The following is a 14,284-nucleotide window of genomic DNA, read 5'->3' as shown; positions in this document are numbered from 1 at the left end:
GTAGACAGCAGGGGCCCCCCCTCCTCCCCTTGTAGACAGCAGGGGCCCCCCCTCCTCCCCTTGTAGACAGCAGGGGCCCCCCCTCCTCCCCTTGTAGACAGCAGGGGCCCCCCCTCCTCCCCTTGTAGACAGCAGGGGCCCCCCCTCCTCCCCTTGTAGACAGCAGGGGCCCCCCCTCCTCCCCTTGTAGACAGCAGGGGCCCCCCCTCCTCCCCTTGTAGACAGCAGGGGCCCCCCCTCCTCCCCTTGTAGACAGCAGGGGCCCCCCCTCCTCCCCTTGTAGACAGCAGGGGCCCCCCCTCCTCCCCTTGTAGACAGCAGGGGCCCCCCCTCCTCCCCTTGTAGACAGCAGGGGCCCCCCCTCCTCCCCTTGTAGACAGCAGGGGCCCCCCCTCCTCCCCTTGTAGACAGCAGGGGCCCCCCCTCCTCCCCTTGTAGACAGCAGGGGCCCCCCCTCCTCCCCTTGTAGACAGCAGGGGCCCCCCCTCCTCCCCTTGTAGACAGCAGGGGCCCCCCCTCCTCCCCTTGTAGACAGCAGGGGCCCCCCCTCCTCCCCTTGTAGACAGCAGGGGCCCCCCCTCCTCCCCTTGTAGACAGCAGGGGCCCCCCCTCCTCCCCTTGTAGACAGCAGGGGCCCCCCCTCCTCCCCTTGTAGACAGCAGGGGCCCCCCCTCCTCCCCTTGTAGACAGCAGGGGCCCCCCCTCCTCCCCTTGTAGACAGCAGGGGCCCCCCCTCCTCCCCTTGTAGACAGCAGGGGCCCCCCCTCCTCCCCTTGTAGACAGCAGGGGCCCCCCCTCCTCCCCTTGTAGACAGCAGGGGCCCCCCCTCCTCCCCTTGTAGACAGCAGGGGCCCCCCCCTCCTCCCCTTGTAGACAGCAGGGGCCCCCCCTCCTCCCCTTGTAGACAGCAGGGGCCCCCCCTCCTCCCCTTGTAGACAGCAGGGGCCCCCCCTCCTCCCCTTGTAGACAGCAGGGGCCCCCCCTCCTCCCCTTGTAGACAGCAGGGGCCCCCCCTCCTCCCCTTGTAACAGCAGGGGCCCCCCCTCCTCCCCTTGTAGACAGCAGGGGCCCCCCCTCCTCCCCTTGTAGACAGCAGGGGCCCCCCCCCTCCTCCCCTTGTAGACAGCAGGGGCCCCCCCCCCCTCCTCCCCTTGTAGACAGCAGGGCCCCCCCCCCTCCTCCCCTTGTAGACAGCAGGGCCCCCCCCCCCTCCTCCCCTTGTAGACAGCAGGGCCCCCCCCCCCTCCTCCCCTTGTAGACAGCAGGGACCCCCCCGATGGCTGTCCAGGCATGCTGGGAGTTGTAGTTTTGCAACATCTGGAGGTCCGCAGGTTGAAGACCACTGAGAAGGGATTGACAGGCTTGTCAGTTCACTAGAGTATAAGCCGAGGGGGGTGTTTTCAGGACAAAAAATCGTGCTGAAAAACTCGGCTTATACTCGAGTATATACGGTAATATATATTGCCATAACCAACGTGTCTCGACAACCTTCTCACTGTGAATCTCAAGGTTGTCCGTGAACCCCATAGACTTATAGATCTAAAGCTTCTAGAAGTAAAGGCACAAGTGCCAAATCCAGAAGTGAATTCAAAACGAAGTAAAAGGCTAAAGGCTGATGATTTGGGCAAACGAAAATGAGTTGAGCAAGTAACAAAAGCTTAGAGAACAAGAGCCTCCTGCTGCAGCCGAGGGGAAAGGTTACTGATGGATTGGCTGCAAGAAGATCTTATCCACTGAGGAAAACAAGAATAAATACCGTAAATCCTATGTGAAGATCCAGGAGGACAGTAGGTACTAAATGACCCGGAGACACTGAGAGATATTTTGCAACATCAACCATTGTGAAACGCTATCTGCTTGAAGTTCTCCTGAAATTGCAGCGGATAGCGTAAAGGGGATCTCGGGTACATACAGTCATGGCCGTAAATGTTGGCACCCCTGACATTTCTCAAGAAAATGAAGTATTTCTCACAGGAAAGGATTGCAGTAACACACATTTTGCTATACACATGTTTATTCCCTTTGTGTGTATTGGAACTAAACCAAAAAAAGGAGGAAAAAAAGCAAATTGGACATAATGTCACCAAACTCCAAAAATGGTCTGGACAAAAGTATTGGTACCCTTAACTTAATATTTGGTTGCACACCCTTTGGAAAAAATAACTGAAATCAGTGTCTTCCTATAACCATTAATAAACTTCTTACACCTCTCAGCCGGAATGTTGGACTCTTCCTTTACAAACTGCTCCCGGTCTCTTATTGGAAGGCGCCTTTTCCCAACAGTAATTATAAGATCTCTCCACAGGTGATCAATGGGATTTAGATCTGGACTCATTGCTGACACTTCAGAACTCTCCAGCGCTTTGTTGTCATCCATTTCTGGGGGCTTTATGACATATTTGGGGTCATTGTCCTGCTGGAAGACCCAAGATCTCGGACACAAACCCAGCTTTCTGACACTGGGCTGTACAGTGCGACCCAAAATCCATTGGTAATCCTCAGATTTCATGATGTCTTGTACACATTCAAGGCCCCCAGTGCCAGAGGCAGCAAAACAACCCAAAACATCACTGACCTCCACCATATTTCACTGTAGGTCCTGTGTTCTTTTCTTTGTAGGCCTCATTCCGTTTTCGGTAAACAGTAGAATGATGCGCTTTACCAAAAAGCTCTATCTTGGTCTCATCTGTCCACAAGACGTTTTCCCAGAAGGATTTTGGTTACTCAAGTTCATTTTGGCAAAATGTAGTCTTGCTTTTTTATGTCTCTGTGTCAGCAGTGGGGTCCTCCTGGGTCTCCTCCATAGTGGGGTCCTCCTGGGTCTCCTCCATAGTGGGGTCCTCCTGGGTCTCCTTCATAGTGGGGTCCTCCTGGGTCTCCTTAATAGTGGGGTCCTCCTGGGTCTCCTCTATAGTGGGTTCCTCCTGGGTCTCCTCCATAGTGGGGTCCTCCTGGGTCTCCTCCATAGTGGGGTCCTCCTGGGTCTCCTCCATAGTGGGGTCCTCCTGGGTCTCCTCCATAGCGGGGTCCTCCTGGGTCTCCTCCATAGGGTTTCGTTTCATTTAGATGTCGACGGATAGATCGCGCTGACACTGATGCTCCCTGAGCCTGCAGGACAGCTTGAATATCTTTGGAACTTGTTTGGGGCTGCTTATCCATCATCCGGACTATCCTGCTTTGACACAGTTCATCAATTTTTCTCTTCTGTCCATGACAAGGGAGATTATCTACAGTGCCATGGGTTGGAAACTTCTTGATAATGTTGCGCACTGTGGACAAAGGCAAATCTAGATCTCTGGAGATGGACTTGTAACCTGGAGATTTTTCCACAATTTTGGTTCTCAAGTCCTCAGACAGTTCTCTTCTCCTCTTTCTGTTGTCCATGCTTAGTGTGGCACACACAGACACACAATGCAAAGACTAAGTGAACTTCTCTCCTTTTCATCTGCTTTCAGGTGTGATTTTTATATTGCCCACACCTGTTACTTTCCTTAGGTGAGTATAAAGGAGCATCACATGCTTGAAACTATATTATTTTTCCACAATTTTGTAAGGTGCCAATAATTGTGTCCAGCCCATTTTTGGAGTTTGGTGACATTATGTCCAATTTGCTTTTTTTTCCTCCTTTTTTTTGGTTTAGTTCCAATACACACAAAGGGAATAAACATGTGTATAGCAAAACATGTGTTACTGCAATCCTTTTCAGTGAGAAATACTTCATTTTCTACAAAAATCTCAGTGGGGGGGGGGGGGGGGGGGCAACATTTACGGCCATGACTGTAAGTTCTTATCCACTCTCCACTTGATAGAGGATTAGTGTCTGATCGCGGGGTTGGATTGGGGGGGGGGGGGGGACGAGGGGGGGCGGACGAGTAACGGAGACGAGGTTACTCCTTGCATGAGGAGGAGTCGGGTGCTGGGCAGTAGGTCGTGGGAGTCTTCCCCCCCCCCCCCCCCCCAAACCATCCTAGTAGAGCAGAACTGCAGTGTAGAGCATGGTGGAAAAGCAGCTGCCTGAACCCCTCCGATTGGAGGTGGATATCGAACTCCCTCAGTCCATATAAATTGTTTCTCTTTATCCTTTTCAGGCTTCATCGTGCCCAATGTGCCATCAAGCAAACGCAGGTGACTGTCCAGAAAATCGGGAAGGAGATTGAGGAGAAGTTACGATTATCTTCTTCTTGCAATAAGCTGGTAAGACTAATGTAAAGGCCTTTTACTCTAAAGCAGTGTTTCCCAGCCGTTGGCTGTCCGGGCATGCTGGGAGTTGTAGTTTTGCAACAGCTGGAGGCACCCTGGTTTGGAACTAATGTCCAGATGGGTTACCTACCCCACCCCTAGGATCCAATATCCATAGTTGGTATATACTCTAGCAATATCGGACTCAGAAGCCAAACTACTTTTTTTCAATAGTGATCATGTACTGACTCTGCAGCACCCTCACCAGGCACTGGAAAGCATAGCAATCCCCCCCAAAAAAGGTGCTCTGTCTTGTCCTAGCACTCACCCAGCTTTTTTTTTTAATTTTTTTTTTATTTGCAGAAGAAAGAGAGTGAATGTTTACGTCTGAAAATCCTGGTGCTTCAGGACGAGCTGGAGAGACAGAAGAAGGCTCTGGGTCGGGAGGTGGAGCTGCTCCATAAGGAACGAAACGCGCTGAATGTTAAACGTGAGTCCGCCCAAAAGGTGTATTCCAAAATAATAAAAAATGTATTTAAAAAAAAGTGTGTGTATATATATAATTTTTATATAATAGTGTGTGTATGTATATGTATATGTGTGTGTGTGTGTGTGTGTGTGTGTATGTATATATATATATATATATATGTGTATATGTATATGTATGTTTATGTGTATGTATACGGATGTCTATATTCTGCCAAAAAAGAATCTCCGGACATGTTGTTAGATCAGACTAGAGGAGCCTAGGAGTCCCGACCATCACTGATGTCCAGGAGTAGGTTAATTTAGTGCCTTTAGAGATGCCCTGAACCTAGTATTCATTTAAAGGGGTACTCCGCCCCTAGACATCTTATCCCCTATCCAAAGGATAGGGGATAAGGTGTCAGATCGCCGCGGTGCCTCTGCTGGGGACCCCCGGGATCGCTGCTGCAGCACCCCGCTATCATTACTGCGCAGAGCGAGATTGCTCTGCACGTAATGACGGGCAATACAGGGACCGGAGCATCGTTACGTCGCGGCTCCGCCCCTCGTGACGTCACGGCACGCGCCAGTCTATACAAGTCTATGGCAGGGGGCGTGGCGGTCGTCACGCCCCCTGCCATAGACTTGCATTAAGGGGACGGGCCGTGATGTCATGAGGGGCGGAGCCATGACATCACGCTGCTCCGGCCCCTGTATCGCCCGTCATTACGCACAGAGCGAACTCACTCTGCGCAGTAATGATGGCGGGGTGCTGCAGTAGCAATCCCAGGGGTCCCCAGCAGCGGGACCCCGGCAATCTGACATCTTATCCATTATCCTTTGGATAGGAGATAAGATGCCAGGGGTGGAGTACCCATTTAAGTCTTAACCCTACTGATAACATAGGGTTAAAAGGATTATATTAAAAAAAAAAAAAAAATGTATTTCTTTCCTCACCCCTGTTTTCAGGTTGTTTTGTGGTATTACATCTTGCCTCCATTCACTTACAAGACAAAATACGGGCAGAGGAAAGGAACAAGTACTCCAATATGTACTTTGTGGTGCATTTTTGTTCTGTGTCTAGTGAAAGAAACAACCTGTGTTTGGTGTGAAATAGTTAAAAGAAGCAATTTCCTAATATAATATTATTCATAGTTCACAGATCTCTCCATATCAGTCACGTAACAGGCTCTGAATGCAGAGAGATCCCGTCCCTCCTGTCTAAGGATGAGGCCATTAATGTGAAGAGGGGGAGCTCCTATTACTGCTTACTTGATTTTAAGGCAGCAGGAAAGCTTTCTCAGATAAAATAGCAGTGAGCCTGTTGTAAGGAAAACTACTGTGACTGAGAGAGGCTTCTGCCTCAAAAATCTTAATAAGCAGTAATATAAGCTCCCCTCTTCACATTAATGGTCTCATCCTGAGCAGACAGGCAGGGAGGGAGATTAGGGGCCGAGCTCTGCTTTCAGGGGATGTGACGGGACATCACAGCTACAAGCCAGACAGCTCAGCTGATCTGTGCACTATGAATAATGACATTTAGATTAGTAAGTTCTTTATTAATAATAATAATAATAATAATAATAATAATATTTTTTATTATAAAAAAAATAATACTAATAAAAATAATAAAAATAATAAATATTAATTAATAGTAATTTTTATTAGTATACTTTTTAATAATTAATATTAATTATAATAATTTATTAATAATATTATTATTATTAAATTATTATAATTAATATTAATTATTAAAAAGTATACTAATAAAAAAAAATTACTATTAATTAATATTTATTTTAATTTTTTATTATACTTTTTAATAATTAATATTAATTATAATAATTTATTAATAATAATAATTATTATTAATACATTATTATAATTAATATTAATTAAAGTGTACTAATAAAAATAATAAAAAATAAATATTAATTAATAGTAATTTTTATTAGTATACTTTATAATAATAATAATAATAATAAATAAAATAATAATAAATAAAATAATAATAATAATTAATAAATAAATAATAATAATTTTTTTATTTTTATTTTTTTTAACTGGTGCACAGATTGTTTCTTTCGCTGGACAAACCCTTTTAAGTAGGAGGTGAAGAGAGCAAATAAAGAATTCACTCAATTAGGCTTCACTTTAAAGGATGGCCAAGGGACGGCCGTTCTTAATGATTAGTTGCCAGGAAGAGCTTAGAGAGGGACATGAGCTTCTAAATGACCAGGGGATAAAGGCACAAGCCTTATAAGTTCACGGAGGGCTGGGAACCCTTTACCCTCTTCAAACTGTTGGATGATGGAACAGTGTTTACTAGCCAGTGTGCCTCCAGCTGTTGCAAAACTACAACTCCCAGCATGCCCGGACAGCCATAGGCTGTCCGGGCATGCTGGGAATTGTGGTTTTGCAACAGCTGGAGGCACACTGGTTGGTAAACGCTGTCCTAGTGTCTGGGTTGTGTTCCCGGTTGGACCATGTAAGGTCACCCTCCCCTATCCCTGTGTGCATCTATGGGCCCAGTTATACACTATGGAAAGTGTGACAGTGCTGCCGTGCTCTGTGAGCTCTGCGGATATTTATTTACATGTCTCCGACCATCAGTTACAATTATCCATTAAGCGTTTTTCTTTTTACTTCAGCCACTTCCCATGAAAATCATTTATATAAATATAAACGTCACTTGGTTTATTTAGTTACACCCCATGTCTTGTATATTACCACATTTCTGTACTTAGTGGGACACCACCACCATACATGTGCGGGTGCCCCCCTTCAATGCTATGTGAATAATGTTTAAAGGGGTATTCCAGCACTTAAAAACTTTAGCCTCTATGTACAGAGGTCGGAGATAAGTTTTTAAGACTGTGTTTCCAAACCAGTGTGCCTCCAGCTGTTGCAAAACTATAACTTCTAGCTCCCAAAACATTTTAGACTGACCACCCACCTGATCAATCTGAGGTGTCTCTAGGACAGGGCTTTCCACGACACACTAGTGCAGCGGTCTTCCAACTGTGGCTGTCCGGGCATGCTGGGAATTGTAGTTTTGTAACATCTGGAGGGCCACAGTTTGAAGACCGCTGCACTAGTGTATCAGCGGCAAACCTCAGGTGTGTGGCGGGACTGTCCGGTCCCGGAGCAGCAACCACCACCGCTTACTGATTTAGGTGGCGGCTGGCAGACAAATGACTCCCCTGACGTCGCAACGGGAGGATGTCGCTCCTCGGATCCATCGAGATTATCAAATAGTGAAAAAAAGGCAACTTTATGTTAAGCAAACTATTAATAATAATAATGATAATAATAATAATAATATTCATTATTATTATTTATTATTGTTGATTATTATTTATTATTGATTATTAATTATTATGTATTATTGTTAATTATTATTTATTATTGTTGATTATTATTTATTAATTAAATTGATTATTAATAATAATAATAATAATAATACTATATAATACCATATAATAATATTTTATTATTGCTAACAATAATTAATAAAATACAAATGTCAGAGGGAGAGAGGGGGTGGGGGAGTGAAATGACACAGAGGGGATTAGAGGAAGAACAAGTGGCGGGTGGGGAATTGCGTTACAAAGGGGGGGGGGGGGTGCTGTCACACAGAGGGGCATCAAAGGGAGAAGGAGAGGGGGGGGGGTGGAATTGTGTAACAAAGGGGGGAAATGCAATATCACAGAGGGAATAGTAGGGAGAAGGGGAGGCGGGTGGAGGGAATGATGTGGCAAACTGGGGGGGGGGATCAAGGGGGGGTAATGATGTGGGACTGGGGGTGGTCAAGAATAGGGGATGAAATGGCACGGGGGGGGGCAAAGGGGGTGAAATGAAGTGGTACAGGGGGAAATGAAGTAGAACAAGGGGGGGATCATGGAGTGAGAAGGAGTGGTGTGTGGGGAATTATATAACAAGGGAGGAGGCACAGAGGCAATCATAGGGAGGAGAGGTGGGTGGGGGGGTGAAATGGCACAGGGGACAGAGTGGAGAAATGATGTGGCAGCAGAGGGGGTGATAAGGGTGATGGATTGAAATGACACTGGGAGGGGATCAAGGGGGGTAATTATGTGACTTTGGAGGTGGTCAAGAGGAGGGGATGAAATGACATGGGGGAACAAGGGGGGTGAAATGAAGTGGCACGGGGGTCAAGGTGGGCATCAAATGCCCAGGGGGTGATGAAGGGGTCATGAAATGGCAGAGGGGATGATGAAGGGGTCATGAAATGGCACAGGCGGGTGGGGTAGCAGCCACATTTGTGAAGCAGATACTGATATCAAGTTGTAGGACACGCAATATGATACGTGCAATTGGTGGTACGGCAAGATGGTGGTGTGCTAGAACATGTGAGAGAGTGAAGTAAAGTGTGTGGCTGAGCACTTCGCTCCCTGCTCCTCATGCCTGAGACAATCCCATAGACTTGCATTGTAAGTTTGTCCCGGTCACATGACACAGATCAGGGACAGAACGCACTAAGCTCACTTTAATTTCTGGCTTTCTCCTGCTGAACAGTCAGACCCCGACCGATGAAAAACTTTTGACATGTCTCTGCAACATTTCAAAAGTTTTTTGAAGAGACAGTGCCACCCAGTCTCCCTCACCCTATATACCCCGGTGCTGGACCCCATTACAGATAATCCAGCGTTCCGCTTGTATTGTTTGCATTGTTTCCATCTAACCGTGGCTTGTACGTTCTCCCAATAGCGTGATCGCTCGGCACATTTTTATGCCATGAATATTTAAATCAGATGCCACATGTGGAGACATCGGGTGTTTTTTATTTTATTATTTTTTGCTTCCCAGAGAACAAACATCAGACGCTTCTCTGCAGAGCATCTCAAGATGGGGGGGGGGGGGGGGGAATAATACTAAATCCTCTCCATTAACCATAAAACCCCAAATCTATACAGACAGCTGGGCCCAAAATAGGATAAAACATGTCTGACCCCTCCCGGGATTGTATAACCTGATCTGTGTGTGATTTGTCTTCTAGGTAATAAATTCAACTCCCAGCGGGAGAAGCTGCAGAAGAAAAGAGAATCCCTGAATGAGTTACGAAAAGAGTGTACGGCGAAGAGGTAATGACAGTGGCATATTAACATCTACCCATCTTTTCTGGGAAAGATGGGTTACAACCTATTTTTCTAGGTCAGTGTCTCCCAACCTGGGTGCCTCCAGCTGTAGCAAAACTACAACTCCCAGCATGCCTGGACGACCAGCAGGTGACTGGGAATGGGTCTCATATACTGAACACTGACATCACTTTTGTACATAGTCACATGATACCACTTCCTACAAAAATAGAAGGTTCCTCGTATATGGTGGTGTTTGGTGAACTGTATATGTAGTATTGTATAAATGATTTTTCTCGCTCTTCATTGGGGAACACAGAGACCATGGGTATATACTCTGGCCACTAGGAGGCGCTGACACTAGGAAAAAAAAAAAGTTGGCTCCTCCCTGGCAGGATATACTGGACGTGTGGTCATCAGTTTTAGCTAGTGTCAGTAGGAGGCAAGACACAGGTCTAGTGCTCCCTAGACCTGGTCTTTTTTTTTAAAATTATTTTCTAGTAAGGGTTGTTTAGTTTTTCCTTTTTCAGGTGGGGGTTCAGGAACATGGCGCTACCTTTTTCCCCATATGCGACAAAGGGGCACGAAACAAAAGAGTAAGGGCAGTCAACCCCTCATCGCCAATGGCCAGCGCCTGGAGGTTGTACTCTAGGTCTGGGTCCCCCACTGCCCCTGCTCGCCTCACTTTATTAGCCTGGCATGACGCAGCATGGCCTAATGCTGGCTGAAGCAGTCAAGGGATGAGTATGTGGCTACTGAAGTGAGTATGCCCCCCCCCCCCCCATTACTGTGGACGGGAGTCCTGGGGGCAATGGCGGCACAGAGCTCCGCCCTTCTCCCCCTGAGCCAGTGCACGAACCGGGAGGTCAGGCTGCACCTCCTCTCCAGGGTTGCGCGCTGCAAAAGTCCTTCCCTTTACCTTGGTGCTTCTCCCAGCACCGCTCCTCCCTTACTGCGGGGGTCCGCCGCGCTCTGTTGACTGATCAGCTCCGTTAGCTGCTCCCATAGCAGCAACCTAGTGGGAGCTCCTCCAGCCGGCCCACTCTTGTCCCCTGGCTCAGGTCCATGGGGCAGCTTAGCAGGCGCTTTTAAATTTCGCTGTTTCGTCCCGCCGCAGTTCCAGGGACTGCCCGCATATGTTCTGCTCCTGCTGTGGGCGTCCTAGCCCTTCATACAGTGGGGTTCCTGCGGGCAGAAGTTACGTGGGGTGACCTGATCTCCACGCTTCCTCCCTGCCATATTTAGTTAACTAAAATAAAAATTTAAAGAATAAGAGTTCCTCTCCACTGCTGGTCACCTAGGCGCCCTCCTGTGGTCGGTCTTTGAATTGTGCCCTTCAATTCTATGGGTCCCTCTTGTGATATCCATTAACTATTACAGGTCTGTAATATCTGTCCTTATCAGTTTAATATCTGCTGGGTTTCCTTCTAGGGACTGCATATGGGGGCCGATTTATTTGCGTCTACCACCTCATACGGGACCTGATATGGCCCCCTACCATGGATGGCACTGGACGAATGCCCTCGCAAGGGCACTGGCATTCCCGGTGGACCCTAAGGTCGATTTTGCAGTTCCCCCTCTGTCAGGTCCGCTGGTCACACATGAAGGAGGTGTACTTGGGGTGTCATACAATATGATTCCCTCCTTCGCAGGCTGCTGCATCTGCGGTTAGTGCTCCGGATCCCCGTTGGCCTGATATCAATATGCCGGACAGTTGTCTCGCCTGTCACTCGTCTCGCAACTGCCGCATCTGCGGCTGGATTCCGGTACCCCACTGCTAGTGCGAGGTATCCCCAGGAGTGACCTGTTGTATCGTATGGACCCATACCAGTAAGCCAGACAGTGGTCTGCCTCCGCCGCCTGTCATTCATCACACAGCTGATGTATCTGCAGATGGAGTTCCAGTACCCCACTGATGTACGAGGTGTCCGATGGAGTGCCCTGTTGTATACTATGGACCCATACCAGTAAGCCAGACTGTGGTCTGCATAGTTTTCCTCCACCACCTTTCATTCTTCACACAGCTGATGTATCTGCAGCTGCGAGGTGTATGAAGGAGTGACCCAGCGTGTCCTATGCACCCTATAAGGGGGTGATGGGGTTACCATTCATGGCTCCTCAGCCTCCCCCGTTCTCCCAGGGTTGCCTGATGAAGCTGCGCAGCGTTGCATCTAATAAACCCAACTTTATTTTATGCTGCACTCCTCCTGGTTCCTCTATCCAGCGCCGACATCTACTACACGGTCAAATTGCTTATCTACTGCCTCTTAGGAGGGCTGCGGATGAGGACACAAGCATTTACAGGCGCTTCCCATTGTTGTGTGTGTGCACACAACCAACTCTGGTAAGCGGCGTGGGATAGATAGTTTCCCTTCCCTATGGGCCTGACCTGCTGATCCCGCACATGGAGCGCCTTCTGCTTTCCTTTTAGATTATCGACGTTCTCCCAGGGTGGCAGGGATACTATCCATGGCTCCTAGGCCTCCCCTCCCTCCCACATGCAACAGAGTGGCTCGGTGATCACCTATCTGGCTATCTCTCCCTTTTCGCCAGCGCATGGAAGTGTTCTTTTTCAGCCATACTGTTGTCTGCACTTTTCAGCTGCCGTCTGTCTCCCATCTCAGGGCTGCCCCGGGCATGGCCAGGTTCCCGTACCTCACTGCCGGTATGGGTCCCTGCAGTTATACGGGACTGGTGCCAGTCAGCCAGACTTTGTCTGCTGGGTCTCCGGCACCGCCATGTCGCCCGTTAGCTCGACGGCACTCCGGTACCCCACTTTCTGAGAGAGGGTTCGAAGGAGTAATCCTGTGCGTTCTAGAATCGTATACCAGTCAGCGAGACGGTTTTCTGCATGATTTGCTGCTACATCAGGTCAACTACCATACATTTTCCACTCAGAACGGACGTTCAGGTAACCCATTGCCGAGGTATAGTTCCGTATGAGTCACCCCATGGGCCTTCTACAATGCACCACTTACTGGTTCGCAGGGTTCCCTGCTTCACCAGGTCCCTTTCTACATGCCTGCCGCTCTCATGGCTCAGGGCTGGTGGCAGCTTCCAATGTGTGGCTCTGAATGTGGGACCTGGTGTGGCCATGGTCCTTATGCCATATAGCCAGACTGTGTCTACATGGTTTCTAATCCACCATATCACCTCCCCCTTTCCGTGTCCCGACGTATGCTTCAGTCCCTCTGCACGTGTAGAGCCCACCTTCCTTCTTGGGCATTCCTGTAGTTTTGCTCCACAGGTCTGCGGCAGTTGAACACCAGGTATCTTCCAGGCTTCTGTGCAGGATGGCTCAGGCGCCTGTTTTGTTGCCTTACCCATGACCAGACTGGCTCTGTTGACGCCCATCGGGCCCAAGGTTTTCACCCTGTTGGTGTTCCTTTCAATGCTGTTGGTTGCTGTGTGTGCGTGCTTCTTCCTCGCAATTGTAGTCACGTCTTTGCATCTTGCCCAGCTCCATTGTCTTGTCTAGGATTCTGATCCCTCTGGGGACACAACTTGGCTCTTTGATATGTTCTGAGTTCCTGGGGGCTACATCTGCCTTGTACTTTGTCCCATTGGTGTAAGGTGGCATTCCCCTGCTCCTAAAATGCCTAGCACACTTTGACAATTCCCTTTCCACGGGGGTATGGGAATCAGGGGGTTTGGCATGGTCAATGACTGAGTTTCATCCCGACTACCCCTGTTTTCCCCTCCACTAGGGGGATTATTTTGCTGGACGCTTTCTACTGCCGAGATGGAGCCATCTCTTTCTTCCCACTATATAGGGAGGGTATCTGGCTGGGCCCTTGTTTTTCACTGAAAGCATTCGGGAAGAGCTTTGCTCTGTCTCTGCATGTGTGCTTACTGCTCACTATTGCAGCCTAGCTCTCTTCCGGTTTCTTGGTTTTCTACTGCTGCTCATGCAGACTTGGCATTCTCCTCCTGTAGGTGGGGTTTATTCAATCATGTATGGCTTGACTACAGCCCGTCTTACCACCGTCTGTCATTTGGGTCCTGCCATTGTTCTCCTTCCCCCTCTGCGCACACTCACTGGTAGGATGTGTTCCTCCTTCTCTTTGACGGTGTCCGTTACTTTACACTGACACCATAGTCTTTTAGACTAACCTTCCTGTGTTCAGAGCCTGGGTGTCCCAGCTGGGTTCCCATTTGTTTCCACCTCTGCTCCCGTCCTGACGGGTTGCTGCTTCGGAGTGCTCTGGTCCTCTTGGACCGCCGGGGCCCAGGACTGGTTGGTCTCCTTGTCTTGGACACTATCCTGGGACACTGTGGTGTGCCTTCTTTTCTAGGTCTGCCCTCCTGAGTCTTGGGCCTTAGTGATGGTTGAGGTCTTGGGCATGTGTAGCGATCCTGCCCAGACTTCTCTGCGTTCCCATTTGTGGGGCGGACTCTCTGTGCCGCACTTCTTCTTGTCTAGGCATGGAAGTTTATCACCCGGAGGGTTTCGCAGACATTTGGTTTCCTTACCCTTCAGGTGTAAGCCTTCTAGGAGACTTAGGAACCTCCTTTTTCCCTGTCGGCCGCTCCGGTTTTCCGGG

The 14,284-nt window shown here is 48.7% G+C and overlaps 1 protein-coding gene across 2 annotated transcripts in view; it reads left to right on the top strand.

The window, feature by feature from the left end:
- The window catches only part of UVRAG (UV radiation resistance associated), a 103,164-nt gene that overhangs the window by 56,521 nt on the left and 32,359 nt on the right, over positions 1-14,284 (top strand). For both annotated transcript variants that reach the window (XM_056561182.1, XM_056561183.1), the window contains exons 7-9: positions 4,089-4,194; positions 4,543-4,669; positions 9,662-9,746. In XM_056561182.1, coding sequence (XP_056417157.1) covers positions 4,089-4,194; positions 4,543-4,669; positions 9,662-9,746 — 318 coding nt within the window. The remainder of the gene's footprint in view (positions 1-4,088; positions 4,195-4,542; positions 4,670-9,661; positions 9,747-14,284) is intronic.

Source organism: Hyla sarda, chromosome 2 (genome assembly GCF_029499605.1).
Source record: "Hyla sarda isolate aHylSar1 chromosome 2, aHylSar1.hap1, whole genome shotgun sequence".
In the NCBI taxonomy this organism is placed as follows: Eukaryota; Metazoa; Chordata; class Amphibia; order Anura; family Hylidae; genus Hyla; species Hyla sarda.
The sequence above is the reverse complement of the archived record's forward strand: the minus strand, read 5'-3'. Positions and strand labels throughout refer to the sequence as shown.